At 44.7% G+C, this 24,043-nt stretch overlaps 1 protein-coding gene across 2 annotated transcripts in view; it reads right to left on the bottom strand.

Moving 5' to 3' along the window:
• The window catches only part of BEND4 (BEN domain containing 4), a 33,512-nt gene extending 10,523 nt beyond the window's left edge, over positions 1-22,989 (bottom strand). For both annotated transcript variants that reach the window (XM_052780164.1, XM_052780165.1), the window contains exons 1-3: positions 22,531-22,989; positions 13,862-14,428; positions 782-873 (exon numbers count right to left, since the gene is read on the bottom strand). In XM_052780164.1, the coding sequence (XP_052636124.1) occupies positions 782-873; positions 13,862-14,428; positions 22,531-22,900 (1,029 nt within the window). In that variant the 5' untranslated portion in view covers positions 22,901-22,989. The remainder of the gene's footprint in view (positions 1-781; positions 874-13,861; positions 14,429-22,530) is intronic.
• Positions 22,990-24,043: the final 1,054 nt, after the last annotated feature.

Here is a 24,043-nt window from a genome sequence, read left to right as displayed (position 1 = left end):
AGCCTGGATAGAAACACACTGGAGCAAAATTCATGTGAGTTACACTAGAGCTGATTGATAGATAAATCTATACATCTATCTTCTAGAGAAGGGGAAGACACGAAATTTCCTGCTTTTTCACTGCAGCACTTTTAAACAGAACATAATTACAAAAATCCCCAAACTCTGTATCAAGTATAAAATTGTCAACACTCAACATTTTGTTTGGAATGCTTTCTGAAAAGCAAGAGTACTCCAAAGCCTTGCAGAAGTCTATATTTGGGTCTGTCTGCAAAATGAAGGAAATGTATATTTTAGTGTTAACCATCTCAGGGCTGCATTAGAGCTATACTGACTGTGTATGCATGCCTGCGTCCATACACACGACATGCTGGTACTCCCCATGCACGGGCTGCAGCCCCTGTGCACCAGCAGCTGCCACGGTGGCCACTGTCAATCACTCAGCTACAGTTCTCACCAGGCTAGCCCTAGCCTAAGCTCTACCCACAAAAACGAGGTTTCTGAGGAAAGGTGAGAGAAAAATTGCCCAAAGCAAGGCAAGCGCAGCTGGTGCCGATGGAGGGAGTTACGTGCTGCTCAGTAAAGTCATCCTAGATTATACTAGTGATGAATCTCCTCCATTTGGGGGATTACTGTACCTAAGAATGACAGTTTAATAATAGATTTTTACATACTTTTACTACTAAATACATTCTTCCAGCGCCTACTGATTTATTTGCCTACATGTTTTCAATGAATTGTCAAACATAAAGAGATATAGGTTGTCTTCACTGTATACTACCTCAGTCGGATGGTCTGTTGGCTGTGGTACCATAAGCTGGTTGTGATGCTGAAGCACAGTCTTCAGATAATCTAAAACAGTCTGGCAGGGCACTGCATAAAACAAATTGCAATTACTGTATATTAGCTATGTAGCACAAAATAGAACAACAATATTAAATCGAGCAGTGTTCCTCAGGATCTGTTTTGTACGTCTGTGAGATTTATTTCAAATAGGAAATACTACTCATTTTGATTTGTGCAGATACTTCATTCAATAAATATACGATGGATGTTGTATTTCCTATGTTGAGATCTCTGATATCGCTTTTATTTTCGGCCCACTATTTTCAAAGGTTTTTTTTCCTAGTTTGAAATTATAATTGTTACAAATACAAATTAGGTCAGCAGTAATGATAATAAGAAAAAATCTGTAAATACTATAAGCAGCCCAAACCATACAAAGGAGAAAACACTTCCTGGACTTAAATCATGCACTGATTAACATGTAAATATGCTCAAATGTTTTTGAAACTACAGTCTGATTAACTATACTGAACAGATTTAATGATTCATATACTTTAATTCCTTTTCCCTCCCTCCTCCCAAATTTGTTATAAAACTAGGTGTTAGGCAAATTGCTTTATTTCTCTTTCCCTCATTCTCCCCCCCCTTTCCATTCCCATCACTCTCATCCATTTCAGTAGTGGTACCAACATCCTATTCCCTTCTGCTGAGGTGATAGGTTAATTAGGGATGATTCAATTATGGGTCTCTCTTAAGCAGATGCTGCCACATCCCTGATTAACTCTGGAGTATTTTTGAGATACAGTGCTTTTCTCCTGAGCCTGAAACACCATAGGAGAATTAAACAGATATTAACCCAACATTAAGACTGATGTGTGCAAGACTAAATAAGCATCATTTTTAAGGTACCTTATCACTCACATTTCATATGGGTTGTTTTTGTAAAATACTCAGAGATAATCTTAGCTTCAGCTAAAAATCCAGAAAAAAATATTTCTGTGTTCTTTCTTTCTTTTTTTTTTTTTTAATTATTTCTTGGCATTCAGCCTTTACACCTGGAAAAATGTGATGTTTTGGGCTTTATCTTAAGCTGGCAATCTGAAAGCAAGCACTGAAATCACAGAGAATGTCTCAAGGTAGGATTTACAGGTATTTTGCACTTTCCTGGGCATTCACACTGCGCAGCAACTGTTCCCCTGTCAAGGCAGACAGGGTGCAAACCACCTTTACTCTCTACAAAACAGACTCTTTACGAAGGGCTAAGCGGTGTTCCATCCAGCAGCCCACATACAGAAGTCATGCAAAGTGCCTGATATGAATAATAAATTCCTATGTCATTTTACCCCGTGCCAACTTCTCCGTAAAGACGACCCATCAGCGTATTTATTTACTCCTGTTTCATTTGCTATATCACATCTTGCCATAGGAGGTTAAGAGGTTATGCTTCAGGCAAAAGTTAGCATTTCAAGTGACTTGTACATTTTTTATTTCTCCAGTGACTTCACTGCTTATTGCTAGACCAGGGCAGCATCTCTAAGTAGTGTAGCTGCCACACAGTGACACTGCCATATGAGCAAGAGAGCCTGGATGCTTTTTTTTTGTAGGAAACAAAGCACTTTTAAGTATCATCGGGTGGTTTCAGAAATGTTTCAATTCTGAAAAAGTCAGAAGGGCAGTCAAACTTAATAGTCCCACCAACATGTTCTGTGGCCTTCCTGTAACTGAAGCTGTGTATTTAGTGTATAGTAGCAATCAAAAAATTCAATACAAGTTCTTATGTGGAATAAAGGAGAAAAATAACCACAGGTAACGTTTTAGTCCACTGGATATTCGGAAGAAGTTGTGGCAAAAAAACAATTTGGCTCCCCCCCCCATTTTTATATACAGGAAAGCACATGTGGGAAAAAGAAAAGATTTTTTTTTTCTTCTTTTATTTTCCATGTGGATGGGCTGAAGGATAAGATTGTATTTCAAGATCCTTTTCTTACACTCTGTATGTGTTTGCTGTCTGGCATATCCAAAATGAAGATTAAACTAGGAACGCCCATGCACAGCTTACTCTCTGATTAAGTAGGTGTCCAAGAAAGAGGCACAAGGATCTCAAAGGCTCGCTGCCCTGGGCAGCATCAGAAACGCTGTGACAAAGTCAGCAAAACCTCCCACCCAGGTGGAAATTATTGCGGGCAACCAGCATCTCCTGTGAGATCCCAGCATCTCCTGCAAAGTGACAGTAAGGATGAAGAGGCTATGATGGGTGGTTGTACTAGTGCCTGAAAGGTGCCCGATACTTAGACTTGGAGGAGAGTTCAGTGATACCTGGGAAATCAGAGATACTTGTGAAGTATCCTTTTCCTGCCCTGTCTAAACATGTCGCTTTTTGTTTAGCAAGCTCACTGAAGACATAGTTGCCAAAGCATCAGCAGTACCTGGAAGCTTTTGACTTCCCTGGTCCCCCTGAAGCTGTGTTCAAAAGTCTGTGAGATTTGCACTTGCTTTTCTGGTTATCTCTATTAGCAAAAGTCCCTGGTGATCACCTGATGGCTCTCAGCCATACTTGGTACTATTACCTGTAATTATGTGGAACAACGTGGGGCCTGAAAGGGAACAGAATATAATGCATCAAAAATTTCTAATTTTTAGGAGCTGATCTCACAGCAGGATGGTATTTTACCCACAGTAAGTAATTTCACCGCAGACTATCCAGACATGTATTTAGCTATGTTCTTCCAAAGGGATGGGGCACAAGCGAGAAGACAACAGGAAACTATTTAACCCGTTGTGTCCCCAGCAGATGAAGTACAGCTCTACTTTGATGGTATTCTGCTGATAAAATGCTTTCTCATTACCGGTGAGAAATACGAAGGTACTAAAAGCTGGCTGAAGCTTATAAATACTTCTATATTCATAAAAGCAGTAATGTTTCGAGCACAAAATTGTATGATTTTTGTTCTCATTCCAGTGACTGGAGGACTCTGAGCACTTTTGACTTGTAAAGCCACCATACATCACAGTTTGCTGTTGGTACAAATAACCTCAGCCTTTCAAACACCAGATGCTACTTGCAAAGCCAGGCTTCTTGGGCTGCCATATTAACCGAAGCCTAAAGGAAGCCACAAAGAGAATCGCACAAGGCTGAGAGTCAAAGCTTCAGTTTTGCTTCTGTGTCCCTCATAGCTCTGCAAATATTCTCTTTGCCAAGAGATAAGAGGAATCTTTTCCTCCAAATCCTGCTGCAAACGTAACTTTTTAAGAGCCTGCGGCTCCCAACTATGAGGATGAAAAATCATTTAAACCTGCTAGCTTATTTATTTTGTATTTCTTTGACTTTGATGTGGTCTCTAGAGAGTTAACAAGATCATAACCGCCAGAGCGGATTCTCTGCAGGCTTATGCATGTATCCACTACCCCTGAAAACACCAACAGCGATCTGTGCCTACGGTAACCAATGGGAAAGACGCTAATGTCGAAATAACACTTGCTTGTTATGATTTAGTAGAAAGCCCGCGGGGAGGCAGTAATTTTCCTGCCCGCTAAGAAGAAGTTTCCATGGCCTTTACTTTCTGAAAGTGCCAGTGCCACTGGAAGTGGCAAAGTAACCTGGCCTGCAGTGAGTGAAAGACGAGTGAGATCTTTGCGGGAGCTAAAGGGTGAGGAGGAGGTGCTACAGGGGACTGACTTAGCATGCTGGGGAAGGCTGGTCTTGCTAAGATGCTAGGCGGTGACTAAGCAGGACACACGTAAGAGGTGGCAGGTCTTCGTTGTTTATTGATCCAAGTTACAAGACTTCGTTGTTATTCTAGGCATCTGTACGCTGTAACAAGTGCTGCTTCGGCACAGCTTGTCACGGCTTTCTCTGCGGAGTATCCTGATTTCTAATAAATAGTTGAATGGCGTGGTGGCCACCAACTGTGCCGATGACAAAAGCTGGGGTGTGATCTCTCAGTCTGACCTGCCACACAGCGCAGCAACTGCCCCAGACTAAATCCTCTTTGCACTACACAGTATCAGTGGGTAAAACACAGTACAACTCATGTCGTCATCTCCCAGCGATGCAGTTTCTAGCCTTGGCTCGTTGTTACAGTGTGTCCTATTTCTCCCTCAGAAACATACACCTTATTTCAAGTCTGCATTTTGTTTTCCTTCAACTGGGTTTTACAAAATCTTTGGAAAAGAAACGGAAAATGCCTGTCACCTGTCAGGAACTTATAGTTAGTGGTGAAGTCATTTCTCTGTCTTCTCTTTGCTAAGCTCAACACTGACCTTCCCGAGATGCTGGGCTCAAGCTAAAAGCAGACTCCCTACACCTACTTACGTGTCTGTACATCCAAAGACCATGCCAACCCTTTTGGCCACGCTGTGCATCAATACTCGGCCAGAAAGCCACCACGTCTTCCAAGAGCCTTTCTCAGTCTCCATTTCCCAGGGGCTGAAACCAAGTAGAGCGATGTTCTCTGTGCCTCAACACATGGTAATGCTGCACCGTGTTCGGCCAAGTCTGTAACCTCTCATCTTCCTCACTCACTGCTACCTCTGCGCTGCTTGCAAGCTGTGAGCAATGATTGTATGCTTTCTTTCATCGATGAAAGTATTAAAAACATGGGCTGTGAACAGTTTCACAAAGAATCCCTCCAAAAATTCAACTGCATCATGGCAGTTTCCTGAATACAAACATATTTGCATTTTTAAAATCACTTTTTGTAATATAATGTTATGTAACACCCTGAGTATCTGCAGTACCCTCCATCAACCAAACTTTTCACCTCATCAAAACCATAATTTGGCAAGATGTTGCCTGGTACTAACTCCATTATTCTCTTTTAGTACTCTTATTAATTGAAGCCGCCATCAGCTGTGCAATCAGATTGTCTGGGCTCAGTATCAGGCCAATGAACCTACAATGATCTGGGACATCTCATGTGTCCTTTTAAAAAAAATAATGATACAGTATTTGCATCTTTCAGTCTTCTGGAGCATCCCAAATATTCAAAAACATAAAGAAAATCATCGTCAGAGTCCTCTTTGTCCACCTTCGTTTTTGTTTTAGTTCCTGAAATGAGTTGTCCAAATCTCATGATTTGAAAACATCATGCTTTGGTAGCAGCTGCCTAATGCTTTTGGCAATAAGCTGATGTGCACTTAGGGATGAAAAGCTGGTGTGCCCAAGCAGTTACTGCTCCCGGTGGCCTATGCTGCGGCTCTCCTGGCAATGCTAGTCTCTGAAAGAGGGACTCCTGACTCCTCTGCTCTTGAACCACTCTGTCTTACAACCTGGGCTGCTATCAGCATCTCTTTATGGTTTCTAAGAAGTCTGGCAAACCTGGCGCTGACCAACAAGCTCTTCAGTTGTCCCGACACTGGGAGGGAGTTGCGGCAGACAGCTGAGGTTGCAGTCCCACCTGAAGCCGCTGTTGAATGTGTGCTGACACACAGAGTTACGGTGGAAACAGAAAATATTTCTACCTGCTTACCATCATCATCATATTGGTGTGACTGCATCATTTTACTCTTCACAAGTACCAGAACAGAAATACTCAATGAGCAGTTCCGTATTATTGATAAAATCTACTATTTCCATCTAATAATCATCTGATACTGTGATTAGGATGCCATACTTCTCCCTTAATTTGCCAGGGAAAGAATGCCTCCTCAACAGAGTGCTCCAGGTTTAATTTTGATTATTAATTTTCCAATGATCCTAACCTCTGCTTTTTACTTCTCACCATCAACTTCCCTTCTACACCATTTGTTATGTTTTGAACTGTTGCTTCGCTTTCCCTCTAAGCTGGTTAGTTTTGTAACCAGCATGAAACTTTTCCTCCTAGATAGTCCTTTTGGGCCTTCAACAACATGCTTTTCATGTTTCTCAATTACCACCCACTCTTTTTTTCTTTTTTTTTTAACCTTTGGCTCTAATAATTCTTTCCAACTTTTTACCAAATGCCAAGAACATCTCTATTATTGGTTTGGGCTGGGTTTTTGCTCATTATAAATGTTATTGGGCCACAATAACTTGTATTGGTATCTGTCAAAATGAGGGCTCTCACTTATCCTCCCCCAAACGTGGCCTGCAGTGTAACACACTCCAGGGCTGTTCATATTGCCAAAGCACAGCGCTGTGAAGAGATACTTGGGCTTGCTGTAAATAAGGCATATCTCCAAGGTAAATAAGGTATATCTCCAACCTCTCCCACTGCACCAGACAGCCCTAGTGAGGAGGGATGGCTCAACCCCAGCTCGGCCACGTGTCTCCCCGCAGTGGCCTCAGCCCTGTAAGCAGACAGTAAGAAATCTGGTTATTCTGTTCATTAATGAAATTCTGTGCTCTGTAGCCGACACTGGCTAGTGTTCCTCCTGGTGTTTTGCACAACAGAAGACAAATCCCTTAGCACTCAAGACCATTTACTTCTGACTCGCCAGTGGGGAGGAGAATTGGGAAGGGTGTACATCTACATGCACCCCGCTCAGACTGGCAGCTGTTAGTTAAGACTGGCTCAGCATTGCAATGCGTCCTCCTTTGCTTGACCTTGAGCGATGCTTCACTCCGAGTTCATTGCAGGGCATTTCTAAATTGATGCTTGACTGTCAAAAAGATGTAACAAATGATAGGGAACCTGCTGACGAACTACATGGCGGTATGAATTTCTTATAACATTAACGGAGATGCTTTCTCTGCCTGAGATTTGGACAAGTGTGCAATATAACATGGCTTGGATTATTTTAGCTCATACACTCATTTATTTCAATAGTCAGCTGAAAACCAGTGAAAGCTGCATGGACAGGCTGTGAAGACAAGTTGTTGGGGTGCGATGAGCTGGAAAAAGAGCAAGGGGCAAGGAGAGATGGGGGTTAGTAAAGAGGAACTGATCTCTATACTCAAGACCCTACAAATTTGGATGTTTGTAACTGGATGGTAAAATAAAACCAGCACCCATTTGTAGTGAGAGCAGGCAGCAGAAATCAGAAGAAGTGACACTACATGCAGAAGGGTGTTAAAGACTGGCTAAACTGACCTACATGCCTGCCAAAAGCAGGAAAGCCAGTAAAAATTGTAGCAAATACCCGTTACTTTTAAAATCCCTCTCAGTTGTGTTTTCCAGGTGGAGCGGAAAACCGTCTTCTGTTAATCTGCACCTCAAAAGCCATTGTATTTCTTTTCATTTTCTTTTGCAAAAATATTTCTTCCAGAAAGAAGAAAGAATGTGCCCCTGCCATACGCCCCTGGGATGTACACCTCTGCCAAAACAACAGAAGAAAAGACATAAAACAAGGCATCTGTGCATCTCTCATTTAAGCGATGCTGCCACATGCTCCTGTGGCTTTTATTTTTTGTCTGTGCTCCCTCACTTTCCTTCTACTTAATAGAAGGTACCTCTTCTTGGCCTCCCTTTCAGCCATGAAGTCTTCAGGCAGCGACCTCCCCTGTAAACCCCTCTACACATTTATACTGCTGATAACTAATAGGGAAACCAAGGAGCCCTTGGTGAGGGGGGACAGCAGTTTCTGTCACTAAAATGCCAAATACTGACTTGCAAAACGCAAACCAAAGTTGAGACTGGGGAGTTCCGCCTCGCCAGGCTGAACCGCAGCTCCCTACAAAACTTCCACCAGCTTTTGCTCCCCAAGGTAGGCTAAGAAACGTGACCCCCCCAAATTCTCACAGGTTTTTACCCAGAAGCATCGAGAAAACAGATTAATAAAGCCCTGGTCTGCTGCAGTTACGTGTTTCAGTAAGTTTTTGTACTCAGGCTGGTTTTGCAAACTAAGCTGGCACCCCCAAGCTGCAAAAGCAAAGCCGTGCTGCAAATTCAAAGGGGTTCTCGTGCCAAACACTGGGCAACCGCGCTCGAGGCTCTCTCTTCCCGAAGTAACTTCACGCTTTGAAGCTGAACAGCGGAATGAGGCCAGAGATCAGACCAAAACATCCAGAACATCAAGGGAAACCAAAGAAGTGGTTAAATGTGAACATCAAGAAAAAGGACAAAAAAAAAAAAAGACATGAAAAAGTGTTCGTCATCACCCTTGATGGCTGCTTTATCTACGCTGCTGCTGCGGTAGGCTCTTTGGAAATGCAATGCTCTGAAAGTATAAAGGAGACAGGATTTGTAGGGAAAAGTAATATCTTTTATTAGATCATCCGATATAGTCAGGAAAAAGAGTCAAGCCTTGGGCACACAAAACCTTCTGGAAAACTTGTCTGACTTTTTCAATTACATTGATATTAACTCTACCTGCAAATCCCGCTTTGCTTTGGCTACTTCCAGCCACCATGAACGTTGTCTCTGCAGGTGACCACCTCTCTACATTTGAGCGTTTTTTTCACCCCCATTCTCCTGCAGGTTGCTGGAGTATTTTTTGCTGCTGGGCCAACAAGGTAAGAGTAATTACTGTATTTATCACACACTGCTTCCCCTTACCTATTTGTACCTTTTCACTACTTTCAGGCTGGTTTGCCCAAAACCATGAAGCAAAGCTCGGAGCACCTGGAGGCAAACCCTCACTCCTGACTCCTGGCCTTTGCTTTAACCACCTGGAAATATTTTCTCCCTTTTAGGCTGAAAGCTGTGAGAAAATGCTGCTGACAATAGCGAAGGAGAACTGCTTAATATCCCTATATATTAGAGGGTCTAAATCCAGGTCTTACATGCAGTCTCACAAATAAGTCTTTAATTTTACTATTGGGAATGTATCGCAGCCCTAGTAATTTTTATACAGAGGAAAGAGATTAGGAGACATTTTTCTCCTCATATAGATGGATTACTTTGCTCTGTTCTTGACAGTCTCAAAACCTTAAAGAGCCAATGACAAGTTTGCCAAACTCCTTCCAGGAATTATCTAATCTTTAAGTATTTTTCAAAACAAGACAAAATAACACACTGAATGAAAATGTTTCTCTTTTTTTCAGTTGAACTGAAAACTGAAAATGTTCAGTTAATGTTTTTGCCTTAAAAAAAAAAATATTGGGGAAAACTGCACAAATTGCAAGATGTCACATTGCTCCAAAACCAAAGCACTGAAATAGGAATTTTTCTTCATTTATTCCATAGCTGAAACAATTAAGATTTCACACAAATTTTAAGTATTGTTTCAGTCAAATCAAATGGGTATTTTCTGAGAAAAAAACTCCCAACAACCAAAACATACGCAATATTTCACCCATGTAATTGCTTTTCTCCAGTGGTGATCTGCCAAAGAGTGATGCTAGCCTATGGGCAAAAAGATCCTACAGGACTGGAGGGCTTCTACAGCAATGGAGCAGAGTCCTGAAAACAGAAAAATCTTATTTTCTGTGTCCAAAAGCTACAGAAGGATATGTTTTGTATAATAGTCGCTAAAAAAAAAAGTCGTTGCCTTTACATCTGCTGAGAAAACACTCTTCTTCCTGGTAGTCTCTTTGTGAGCCATGCAAATGGTGCTTTGCAGAGCTAGAGGCAGAGATGTACAGCGGTAACTATTTTTAGACCGCAAACTCTCATGGATTTTAACAGGGCTTTTGCATATGGAAAGTAAGAAGAAAAAAAAAAAGGCAAAGTATTTCAGGAAAAGAATAAAATGATTCATAGACGGTTAGGGAGCAGAAGGGAGGGGTTGGTGCCTTTATCTCCTGTTGACAGGGTTGCTAGTGGGAGCCTCAGCACCCACGGGGAGGGCTCAGTGCACGCCTCCCACCGACCCATGGGGTCCCCTGCCAGCCTCACCGAACAGCTCCAGCCCACCTCCCTCAAGGATGAGAGGGAAACCCACTACCTCAAAAAATCTGCTCCGTCAGCGGCTTGATGGGACAGTATGGCAGCCTCCACGCTCATCTAGCTGCCTCCACAGTTGCTCCTCCGCTGAACTCATCGCCTCACCTGGCCCGTTGGACGCCCGGCGTCAGGTGTATGAATGCGCAAGGAAGAAAGTTTGTGCTCTGAGATGACTCTGATGTGATGAGAGATGGTGGCAAACAACACACAAACCCTGTGCAGAGGGCGTTCTGGCTTCCTTCCAAGGCACGCAACATCTTGATGGGCAAAAAAATAGTGCTCAGAGAACGAGCGTTGAACCCGTTTACATACAGAGTTGGGCATTTCAAGTCACAGAAAAATTTCTGCCGGCTTCTTTGGTAGCAGAAGCTCAGTGGAGCAAAATCAGCACTGGAGACAAAAATAATCAGACATTGCCTTTAGTTGATTTTTGATTAACCTTGCTCAGTAGTGGCTGTGGGACTGCCTGGGGAGCTCAGACCTCTGTCCTACCACGTAGCAAAATCTGAGGGCACCTTCTGTAGCTCTTAACACTTCCTCAAACACCCAGGTCACTTTAGACCTATCTGTATACATCACCCAGACAGCAGCAGATGCATCTGATGACGATTTTATGTTGGCTGATGAAGTCATACATCCTTGCACACTTACTTTACATTTGTCTGCTTTCTTTGAACCACTGTTAACAAGGTGTTTCATTACTCCTGGGGGGTGGAAAATGACTATGCTTATGTATGTTTATCTCTCTTTTAAAGGGAGATGAAGGGTAAGTGTGATGACCGAGGTAAATTCTGGCTGCTTAGCCTGGCATTAATCCTAGCAAAATACAGGCAATCGCAATGGAATTCAATTGACTAAGAGCTAAAGAATATGAATATAATTAATGCCAGTCAAAACAGTCTTATGGAAAGTGGATCTTGTCAGACTAACCTGATTGTCATTCTTTGATGAGATTATAGGTTCGCTTGAAAAAGTTGGGTTGAACAGATGTAATATACCTAGACTCCTGAAGGGCATTTAACTTAGTACCATGAGTGATCTGATTGCAAAAGCAGCAACACACATCAGTAGACTAGAGCATACATGGATTAAGAACCTGCTACCAACATCTCAAGTATTTGTCATTGGGGGAATCATCATCAATAGATGTGTTTCTAGCAAGGCTCGACAGGGACTGACAGCAGCCTCAATACCATTTGACATTTCTAACCGGGATCACAAAGTTAATTTAAAAACAATCAAAAAAATTCTAGATGATACAGAAATTGGTGAACCAGCGAACAGTGGGCAAACAGGACAGCCAAAGCAATCTGGATCACTTAGTAAATGAACACAGCCAAATACAAAGTATGCATGTCTAGGAAGAAATGTGCACAGAATGAGCAGCTCAGCTGCACGACCAATCGCCAAATGACCAGGGCAACCGCGGGTGGGAACAAAGAGACCTATTCACCTTCGCTCAGGCAGACAGGAACACATTGCACTTATTTCCAGTGCCCAAATTTTAAAGAAATGAGCAGAAGGGGAGAAAAGAACTGCAAAGAAGAATTCAACTCATTTGAGGAGTTTTAAACAGCTGTTTGCTTAGTTTACCTAAGATGGAAATCAAGTCACCTTTCAATCTGTAAGTACCTTCAAAGAGAAAAAGCACCAAGTCCTATACAGCACTTCATTTAGTGGAGCAAAGCATAAAAGTCAATGGCTAGAAGCTGATTTCATATAGTCAGGCAGGGAATGAAGCACACATGTTCACCAGTGTAATTAACCATGGGAGTCAAGTGTCAGGGCAAGAGGTAGAGCCACTGCCCACCAGAGTCTCCAACTCAGGACTGGAGACCTTCTGAGATATTACTTGAGTCAAATGTAAGTTATGCTTTAGTCAAAGTCAAAAAGATTACTGGGTTCAATATAGGTGATTGAATGAAAGCTGTAGGTCAGATTATAGACCCCGATGATCATTTTCAGTCTTATACACCTGAAGCTAGGACTCAGCAGGAGTTGAAGTCCACACGATTCCCTTTGTCACACAGTGCTTCCACATGACATATGAACCACTACTGAATCTAGTGAGAGTGCACGAGTTATGGTAACTCCAGATTTTGGGAGGGGTGGGGGAAGTATTCTAAATTTTGGGATTTCTCTGCACTGAACAATGATGCTTACGGGATTTGCTGGTACCCCTAGGGACCAATGCACAAAAGAAAAACACAATGTAATACGGATAATGGATAATACATCACTGATAGCTGGGGAGAAGAATTATGGAGACTGCTGCTTGCTTTTTGCTCAGATACTGCAACTGCACCTACGTACTGGGGCCGTAGTTGGTTACTGCCTTCTTCCTTCCTGCACAGTTAGCATAGCTTTGAAGTATTTTCTCTCTTGCAGCTCACGCTAAATTATCTGTGCTCTTCTGCCATTTCAGGATTAGTTCAATTACCTTTGCATGGATCTAGCCTAAGCACCTCAAACTTTAGCTAGCAAAGGTGCATCTCCCTAGCGTTTACACATGTCAGAAGCATGTTGTATACTTATTTACTTTACTAATTCCAATTTGCTTTTACTATTATTATTTGAGCTGTATTTTTGCCTGTGCTTAAAGTTTAGAGGATATGGGTCCAAGATACTTTGTTCTTACCCAATACCACTCTTCAAGTATCTCAGCGCACCTTAACAGTGAGAAGTTGTAAGTTTAAAGGGGCACAAGAAGTTTTTCACAGAGGGGGTTTCTATTAGATGGAATTTTTCTGCCTGCTTTCCTCTCTCCCTGTGGCTGCTAGGTATTGCTGAACTGAGGAAGTTGTTGTCAAGCTTTTTTTTCAGGTTTTATTTGAAGATGAATGGGAGGAGATGTATTTATGCTTCTCACTGAGCTAACAGCAATTTAAGAGATACTGTTCAACGTAAAAGTCAAATCTATTTCAGTTAAAAGTATGGATGTAACTTTGAATAGTTTAAGTAACCAAAAAAGGACCCCCAAAAGGGAATTTGGTTTATAAGCTGCAATATCACTTAAAGAACAAGATAGATAATTAGGTATAAAAGCCTATGTTTGAAATTACTGTGACAAACCACCTGACATTTGCAATTTGGGATTACAAGTACACCCCATCCTGAACACAGCTCACTAGTCTAGGACTCAAGATTCATATGGATGAGTACCAACAGACAATTTTCCACTGGGCACAGCTATAGGAATTTTGGCTGGAGACAAATTCCAGTGTTTGATTACTACAATCACAACCTTAAAAATGACTAGAACTTAAAAGAAACTATCGCCCCAACTATTTTTATCACTGACTGACAGTATTATATGGCAGGGGATTAATTACCTGGAATGCTCTCCAATTTTCTACGAAGTTCCTCATTTTCTTGTTGCAATGAAATTACCTCCTGCTCTAGCTCTTGACACCGAGGGCAGTAACCTTCTTCCTCTTCCTCTTCTTCCTCCTCTGGAAGTGTAGAAGATGATGGGTGACCGTGAGATTCAGATGTTGCTGGAGATGTCCATCCACCTAAAGTGTGTACTGGAGAGGTTGAAAGTGGATCCACATCTGCCAAATGGCTAAAATCGTTTACTGATGAGGTGTTATGAGAAGGGAAACTCCCAGAAAGCAAATAGTTCTGAAGGGAATCGGTAAAAACTCTCAGAAAGGCTGAGGTTTGTTGTTTCTTTTGCATATACTGCATCTCTATGTCTAAAATGTCTGATGTCTGACTATGGACCATTTTCCCAAGCTGACATTGCTCTTGTCTTTCACTATAATTTGGGTTTTCCTGCTTTATACAAGAAATCATGGACTGAGGGTGATTGTTGTCCAGTAGTTTTCCACCACAATTTAAGAGACTTAGAACCCGGCTGCATTGTTGGGCAAAGGCATCCAGAATCATTCGACTCTCTGCAACAAAAGAAAAGATGAATCACAGAAACCTAATGCAAAAGGTTATGCCAGGCAGTAACAGCTAGATGAATGTACACAACTGTTTACAGTAGCATGCATTTTATTTCTGAACACATTAAAATTATGGCTTCTGCTTTAATACTTCTGCAACACTGTGATTTAAAACAATCCCGACTTTGCTTCTATTTTGAGAGTGCCCTTGTGCCCTTGCTGTTAATCAGAAATGCACTGTGATGATAGTCACTGCTTACTGCCATCTTCTTTCAGATGGATTAAGACAGGAAAATGGGGAAGAAAACACAAACTCCATCCAATTTGCTACAAGTGAAAGTTCAAGTAAGTACTTCTCTGGAAGCCTATTTCAAGCTGCTGGTGGGCATTGCCTGTACATATTTGCAGGACTTTGCGCTACACCTTCATCCTATGACCTGCTCCTCTCCAACAAGGCTTCCAAGCTTTGTTTTTTCTCCCTTTCATCTTTGCTGCACTTGCTTGACGTTGGGCGTGGAACACTTCACGTGACCCACCTCCAATTCTATGGACTTTGCTTCTGTTTCTTTTGCTTTAGGTTCCAGATACGTCCAAGAACAACTCAAGAGTGATAAACGCAAAACCCTCTTCTTGCACCAAACAAAGGCATCAAATGTACAACATGAAGCTGCTCTGGTCAGGGGAGGAATTTTCTCTGTCCTGCTGACCTCCTACGAATTTGTGGGCAGGCCAGTTACATGCAGTGGAGAGCAGTGTGGAGTTCTCCAAGCAGCTCTGGACGTAATCAGGGAACTCTACGTGGGGCTGTGCAGCAGTTTCTGGAGGCAGCAGCTCGGCTCTGGAAGTAGGGTAAGGATGCCATGCCGCACCTAGTCAGCCTGGCCTCTAATGACAGGAGGTGTCACGTCTCAGGGAGCAATAGCAGCTACAACCTAAACCTACATAGTAGGATGGTTCATTTCTGCAGTGTCTATGTATATAGCTCAAGCTGCTGTAACAGTTCTTCGACCCAGATGGAAAATGACCAAAGACATTTATGGTACGACCTGTTAGGTTCCCCAATAGAAATAACGCCTTTTAAAAAATGTTTAGCTTATTCATAGCTGAGTTCCTCTAGGTGTCTAGAAAGATGTAACTAACATTTTGCATGAGATTAAAAAAAAAAAAAAAAAAGACTGGTAGGTTTAAGCGCTGCCAATTTTGGAGAGCTCTTCTCAGGCAGGCTTGACTTTTAGAAAGTGACAAATGCATTTACTTTTGAAAAGGCAACCTGCTACAGATGCATGAGACTAAGCACCCCAGACCTTAATTTATCTTAACATCATCACTAGAGATGAAAACACAGCCTCATCACACTGATAATACGTAAAGAACAGAAATGTTAGGAATTCAGGCCTTTAAGAGGTGGCACTTCTCACGGTGCTCTCCACAATCCAGAAGACACACCTTCTGCTGGAAAATCGACTTCACACTGAAGTTAGTACAGCTGGCCTGAAGAATATTTGAAACAACACTAACTTGCATTTTTACCATCCTCCAGATCTCTGCACAGAGGGCAGGGCTGAAGCAGCATACAACTGCTTTCGGTCTCGAACGCAGCGGGAGGAGACCTCCCCGGCACAAAACCCGAGGATGGGACCTCCCGAGGACTTAACCGTAAGCGCAGGGACGTGAGGCGGACAGAGTAAGCACAGGCGCGGTGCTGGGCGACGCGGCTGCCCAGGGCCAGGCAGAGAGAGCCCACCGGCACGTGAAGGACTGGGGTGGTCCTAAGACCACTCGAAGCACCCTCGCAATCAGCCTCCTGTGCTAACAAGTCACACCACCCCCTTGTAGATGGGCTCGGACGAACCAGAGCAGATTTCTCCAACATCTTTGATCCAAAATGTTATGCAATGCCCTCTGTCCACACTACAAACTCAGAAGGGCAGAAATGCACAGGCACTGCTGCCCACTTTGCAAGTGGTGCCAGGTGCTCTGCAGCCTCCATACCTGCTGTCCCTCCTTACCTTTTACTGCATTAACCTAAGGCCAGCTGTCTTTAACCCTTACGATGCAAGTGCAAAATAACACAGCACAACAGACGTAATATAAATTAAAAGAATGGAACCCCAGTGACATTGCAGCTTTCCAGCTGGGACCTACTGATAAACCAAAAGAAAATCAAGAAACTCAAGCATCACCAACAACCTGAAGTTGGGCTTTCTTTGCCTTATTTCTTTACTTCCCACATTTTCCCTTTAAAATTATTACAGGATGATATTGATTGGAACTTTGCAATCCTACTACAGAGCAGTTTTTTCATTCATTTTAATCCTATAATCCGATTCCAGACCTGAAGTCATATTTACTGTTTGTATTTTAATCATTATGGTCCCTGCTGACAAAACAGTTACTCATTCTTTGCGTATCCTTGTTGCAAGCGGACACAATATGAATGAAACAACTGAAAAGGGATTAGTGTAAGAGATGTTATTCTAATATTATGGCTTCTCCTAAAATACCACAAAAAGTAGCCTGACATTTCAAATACCAGTTTTGAAGAATGCTATAATACACACTAACATCAGTAAAGATAAAATTAATGATTAGTTTTGTTGTAAAATTGAATGCATTAGGCACATTCACTGTGATAATAGCTTAAAATGTAACCGAAATTTTAGACAGAAATGACAGTATTGATTTAATCTTCAGTTCGGTATCAGATATACTACAAAGACACAATAACAGCAATTAACTGTTTTTTTTCTTAACTTTAACTCATACTCAAAGATATAAAGATGAAAGTCATGACAAGGCAGGGCTATTTTGAAATGCTAGCACAAAAATTCACAAATGCTTTTTTTGTGGGTACTGCTGGGCAGCAATAGTGAGGGATGCTCTCAGCACACATTCTGGAAACATCTGGCTCTGTGCGGAAGTGGGTACCACTTTGAAGCGACTTCTTCACCAGTATCTGTACACGTACCCACAGTCTGAACAGTCCTAAATGAGAATGATAACCATGGTTATCTCTTGTGATGGAGAAAAAATAAAAACAAATGCTGCCCATTTAGCATATATTGTAGAAACTGGGATTTCAGCTTTGACGGACTGACTGTAATTAGAAATGCAAGCACTGTGCAATGTCTAATCACTAAGAAATGACAAAAAGTTGTTTTTATGTGATTACTACTGAATAATCACTGATCTATGATTCTTAATTGACTTAATGTAATGTATGTATTTTCTAGGAAAGGAGGATTCTATTGAAATGACTGCACCGGACTAAAACAGTGTAAACAGTTTATTAGAGTCTTATTGTGATATTCCTTTTTCTTATTACGATGCTCACCAACCATGTAATTCTAATGTCTCAGACCCCGCAGTCTTCAGTCATACAGAACTTCTATCGACTTTAACTAGACTTTTGCCTGAAGGTAGACTTGCTGGATCAGGCCCATAAAGTGCTAATATAGCGGGATTAAATTGCTAAAAGTGTAAGTATTCCTAACTAGATTTATCTGAGAGTGCAAGCAACCAGAAGATACTATCATATGGCAAATCAGGTACCAACTCCCAGATACAGCGTTCATCTTTACATCTTTTTGTCATTGATGCTAAACTGTGGGGCTTCTTAGTTATCCAACTGCCAGACTAAAACCAGGGTTTTAGTACGAGCAAACTTCTGAAACTCAACCTGACGACTTACTTACATTTTCTGATGCATCAATGTATCTGGAAAGACTGGCAGGTATAACATCAGCTTTTCCTATACCTGAGGATCTTTTCAATACTTAGACCAGACAGCTTTATTAATAAGGCATTGTGCTGGGTCTCAATGGCTCTGGATTCAGGTCGTGGCTTTTCCATAGTTTCCTTTGTAATCTTGGGCAGCTGGTTTAAAAAGTCATCTTTGTAACTATTGAGTGGGTCTGAATACCATACATTCTTCCTTGCAGGGAATGTATTAATAGGTATTTAATTTTCAGCAAGATTCCAAAGTTCGGGTTCCTTCGCAATTTCAATCATCTCGCTCTTCACCTTGCAGTGTTTCAGCCCTCTCGCCTGATAGTTTGTATTTCTTGAGTCGTTAGATTATTATCACATTAATTCAGATCCTGGGGCAGCAGCTCTGTACCTCACAAGTGGCTTTGTCCATGCATATAGACTTTGTCATTATGTTTTTAGATATGAACGCTGCTGTAAATATCTACAATTGGGACACAAAATTGAGAGCATATGACACCTACCATGACTAAGTGATGCTTTATGGGGCATTTTGCATGAAGATCACCGAGACAGTCCAGTGGATGAAGACTAGAAGTGTTTGGCCAGTACAGTACTGATCTGATAGACCTACTTCCAGATGGGGGTTTCCAGCTTCTTGGTTAAGGCCAAAATAATGATCTTCACCTTCTCTGTTCACTTAAACTTTCTTCTGTCTGGGTGTGATAGAGCTTTATTAACTGGTTGTTAAATGTGCCAGGTTGTTGGCACTGGAATAACACCTCTAAGACAGCTCTGCTTTTCTTTCTCTGCTTTCCATGAAAGCCCATCTTAAATTTTAAGGCACGCTATAAGGTCTACATCACGCTTTCCTAAAGAAAAGAGTTTCTCTGGTGGACTACGACACTGTTTAATGTACCCGCTACCAAAGACAAAGATACATGTTGTTTTCATACCAGGAAAATAATCTGAATAGACTAATAAAGACTTAATATTTTACAGGAGAAAATGGGTATCTACTGGTGCTTTGAATGCATCCGTTTGTGTGGCTTACTCCGCAGCAGCAGTGGTCAGAGTAACCACTATTCACTAGAGGGGAGAGAGAAGGCTCACATTGCACTGCAGCTCCACATTTCTCGTTGTAAGGCAACACTTCTCTTGCAGGATTCTTCCCTACAAGATGGGATCTCAAGCTAGATCTTTCCTCACCATGCTCCAGGGCAGAGAACACCTGCTTTTCCTCCTTCCTCCAACCTCTTCCTGCAATACTTCTGGAGTCTGGAGGCCAGGGTGGTCTCTTGGAGAGGGACTGAGGAAGAAACCATTCATTCTTGGCAAGAGCTCTAACCATTAGGAAAATCTTCAAAAATATGGAAGCATCCTTACTTGTGGCTGCCTTTGAGGTGCCCCCTCTCAAAAGCAAACGTGGTGCTCTGAATCCCAAGGGGCCAGAAATGTCATGCCCGAAGATTAAGAATCAACCGCATTAAGCATTTAAGCTGCTAGCGCAGAGTGAGACATCCCAGGAATGGTGTTTTGCTAGCCAGCTTGCTCACTGTTGCCTGCACAAGTGAAGAGGTGTCAGCAAAAAGAGGGGAATCTCTGAAACTGAACTTAGGAAATGAGTGTCCCTACAAAACTGTGATCTACAGCCCTCCACCCCCTCAATCAAGTAAGCACCCGCCAAGTGCTGCGGGTAAGCTAAGTGGGAAAACTGTGCAAGGCACGGATTGTGACCGTCTGCCTTGTGGAGGACAACTCAACAGACCTGCAGCTGGATACCTGCTGAGGGAAGGAAGGATCCTTCCCTCCCTATAACACCCACCACTAGGGAGAGGAACCTCTGGCCAAGAGGTGTTCTGGAAAGGGCCCAGCCCATGCCCCTTGGTGCTGTGGGCAACCCAGGAGCCAGGTGGGCAGAGACCCTGCGGGCGCCGGGCAAAGCACAGGGTGACCGTGCATGGAGCACACGCAAATGCTCCCGCTCCCCAGGGGCAAAATCCCAGCTCTGCTTCCCCAGCGGCAGCCTGAGCTATTAAATTGGCTCACACATTTGTTAAGAGGATTTCAAGGCTCTGGATGACGGGATGGAAGTACTTCACATGCATACAGCCTCGAGGTTCCAACTAGCTCACCCTCAACAGCTCCCTGCTCAGCTTACCGGTGCTACGGTTCCTCCAACAGAAGGCACCTGGTGTCTCTCCACCACCGAGCAGGAAGGATAGGCGCATAGCTCAGCAAAGCACCCGTACCTCAGGGATTACAATACCCAGGAGGTCTAAACCTTGCCTCTTGCTTTATCAGCCTCTGGTAACAACTTCTACAAAATCCCCCTTCTGCACACTGTAGCAAGTTTTTGGTTTGTTTTCTCCTGTTCTGCTTTGCCTTGTACTTAAGTTTTAGCTGAGAGAAGGGTATGTTGGGACCCATATAGCAACCTGAAGTAAAAGTAAAGTCTAGATGTGCAGGTGACGGGACGGGGACTTCACAGAACTTCAGTGCACAAAAAGCAGTTCCTTAACTATCTTTTTTTTTTTTAGCACAGGACTGAATCAATGACAAACTTTGCAGCCTGCTCTAGCTCCCAGTTACTACAGTCTACAGGGGCAGGAGAAAGTCCAAACTTCTGGTCATCAAAGCCCAGAGGGCTTTGCTCTGAATATGGCCTCGTATATCATCTACCAGACAGCCAAGTGTTTTCCATGGTGTAATCTGCTTCTGTGAAGAAATGCAGGTGTCACGTTTATCGGCAGCGTTTTGATTGTGGGCCACCCCCCCCCCCCCCGAAATACCATCATTTGGGCATTTAAAATAAGAAGTAATTTCAAGAAAAAAGAAAACATGACCTCCTGCCACGGATCACGGGACTATGCGTCAGACCCGTGAATTTTCAGGCTAATCTATTCAAGTATTAAACTTTTTTGGTAAAGTACTTGAATTATTTGTAACAAGACATGATAAATTCATCCAGCACACGGCTGCTTCTGAGCAAAAACAGGCATTAAAACATAGCCATATATCCTATTAACTAGCATATCTCCCTGTTTAGTAAGGAAATGTCATCACATTTGTTACAAAGGCAAACAGCAACATACCAAAACAGGATCCAATTTTTCTAAATAAATAAATCAATGATGTGTCAAAAATTAACAGATGAGTTAATATACCCGATGTTATCAAAACCAGATGGTGCTTCATAATATTCATCCTGTTCAGTCAAACCCTGAATATATTCTGGACCATCAGTATATAAAATAGGATGCTGCTATTTGTGATGGCAAACAAAAGCAATCATGCCTGCCAAGCACATACTATAACAGGCAGCATTTCAGCTCTGCTAGACAGAAAGTAATTAGAATGCTTTTAATGTCCAAAAGAATGATGCTGATAGGCTGCCACAGATGTGTAGATTTATGAATATTTATATGGTGGTTTATAGCTGACACTTTTATCAGTTGAAGAAGATAAAATATCTGCCTGACTCAAAAGCTTGACAGTCAGGTTAATAAAATCTCATTAAAGAGAATGACCTATGCAATTATATAGGATTTATTGTAATTCATTTTTGATTGTACTCTGCTTAAAGATGCAATTTCCCATTTCCTGATGCCAAATTTAGGTTGCATATCAAGATCTACGTGGTTTTTAACTCCAAGCCATCGCTAGAAGAAAGATACGCGTTCAGCATCTCGGTATCTTACACCTTTAAAGAAAAAAAATAATAAAATAATCCGGTCTCCCGTTCCTCGCTGCATCTTACGAAAACGGTGCAGGCAAGCAGCCGATCTATTTTCTTTCTGTTAAAATCACCACCACCTCCTTAACAGCAGCCTCTCCATTACCAGCAGCTCCCTCCGGCAGCCAGCCCCAGCCTGCCGCCCTCCCCGGCCGCCGCCGCCGCCGCCGCGGCCGGCCCGTGGCTGCCCCCCCCCGCGCCCCGCCGACGGCAGCGGCGCTCCCGAAGGTGCGAACCGCCCGGCGGGCGCTTGCCCCGCCAAGTCGCGGGCGGCTGCCGGCACAGCCCCGACGGCGGCGGGGGTGGCCGCGACCCCCTCGCCGCCCCGCTCCTCCCGCCGCCCGGGGGGCGATGCCGGTCGGGCAGCGCCCGCGGCCCCGGCCCCCACAGCGGCCCCGCCCGCCCCCGGGAACTTTAGCGATGCCCGATCGACGGGCGCAACCGGCCGCTCGCCCCTTTCCCCGCCGCGCCCGGCCCCGGGGCGCCCGGCGCCGCCAGCCCCGATGGGGGGGACCCCGCGGAGGATGGGGGGCGAGCCCGCCGCCAGCCCCCCGGGAGAGGGGGGGGGGGTGTGGGGGGGGGAGCCCGCAGCCCCCATCCCGCTCCCGCCTTGCTGCAAAGTGCCCCGCGAAGTTGCGCGGCGGAGGAGAGGAGTTGCGCGTACCTGCGCTCAGCTCCGCGCCGCCGCCCCCCGCCGCCGCCGGGCAGGGGCCGTAGCGGCCCGAGGAGCTCGGGGCCGGCGGCGGGGGCGGCGGGCGGGGGTGGCCCTGGGCAGCGCCGGAGGTGGCGGCAGGGCGGGCGGGCCCGTTGGGGAAGGGGCCGTGCGGCGCGTAGGGCAGCGGCTCGGCGGCGTGCGGGAAGGGCTGCCCCGCTCCGCGCCCGCGGGGCACCTCCACCATGGTGGGTCTCTCGTAGCGCTTGGCCAGCGCCGCCCGCTTCCCGGGGAAGGTCTTCAGGACGCTGTAGGGGCCCCGCTGCTTGTAGATTTTGGGGGTGCTGGGCCCCTCCTCCGCCGGCTGCATCTCCTCCTCCATCCTCTGCCGCCGCCTCCCCCGGCCCGGCCCAGCCCGGCGCGGCCCCGCTCCGGGGCTGCGTCTGCCGCCGCCGCGGCTCGTCTCTGTGGCACGGCGGAGCCCCGGCGCGGCGGGGCGCCGGCCTGATTGACAGGCGGCCGCGCCAATGCCTGGAGGGAGACGGGCGGCGACCGGCAAGTGTTTAGGGTAATCTCTGCTAATGGCAGCGGGCCGGGGAGGCGGGCCCTGGCGGGGCCGCCACCGCCCCCGGCACCCCCCCGCGGGGGGCAGGTGAGCCGCCGAGGGGGACGAGCGGCCGCGGAGATACGCACCCCCCCCCCCGCTCCCTCCGGCCGCCCCGGCCCGGCCCGGCCCGGCCGGCCGGGCACGGCACGGCACGGCACCGCCCCGCCACCTCCGAGCCTCCGCCAAAACTTTGTGGTCCCTCCGCCGGGCGCAGAGCCCCGCCGCGGGTGCCCCGCCGGGAGACCGGCCCTCCCCTCCCCGCAAGGGGCGAGCCGCGCCTCCCCGGTTATTAGGGGTGAAATAAATAATGCCATAAATAAAAGTATTCGGGAGTCCAGGACCTGTCAGAGTTGATTAGGGCACAGAGGACATTTTCTTTCTCATTATGCAAAAGCATTTCATGGCGAAATAAAAGAGGTTTCGCTGTAACTCATGCATGTCAGATTTCCAGGAATCCGGGAGATTAATCACATTTAACATTATTTGCAGCGTCCCCCGCCTTCCCCCCCAGCCCGCTTTTTTGCAAACTGCTTAAATGAGGCGGACACGTGGGGCGAAGCCTCGTCCCGCTCCCCTCCGCCTCCCGCCCAGACCCTATCAGGGACAGTTAAGAAATAATGAAACGCTGGTGAAAGACAGGAAGAGAATGAGATGCCATCGAGAGACGGTTCTGAGAAATGGTGGAGATCTGGGTGAGATGGGAGACAGCTGAAACTGAATGATATGTTGAAGAAAAATAAACGATAACAAACCGCTCGCTAGCTCTCCCCATTCTTTTCTGCAAGGCAATTTTATATTTTGCATTAACATTTCCCTTCTTCTGTCCCACTTCTCTCCTGCTTCTGCAGCTATAATTTATCAGGATTACAATAAGCCCTCTGGCTTGTGGAAGTAAAATTACAGAACACCTTAGTTATA

This window comes from Harpia harpyja, chromosome 2 (genome assembly GCF_026419915.1).
Source record: "Harpia harpyja isolate bHarHar1 chromosome 2, bHarHar1 primary haplotype, whole genome shotgun sequence".
In the NCBI taxonomy this organism is placed as follows: Eukaryota; Metazoa; Chordata; class Aves; order Accipitriformes; family Accipitridae; genus Harpia; species Harpia harpyja.
Note: the sequence above shows the minus strand (reverse complement) of the source record. Positions and strands in the feature narration are given on the sequence as shown.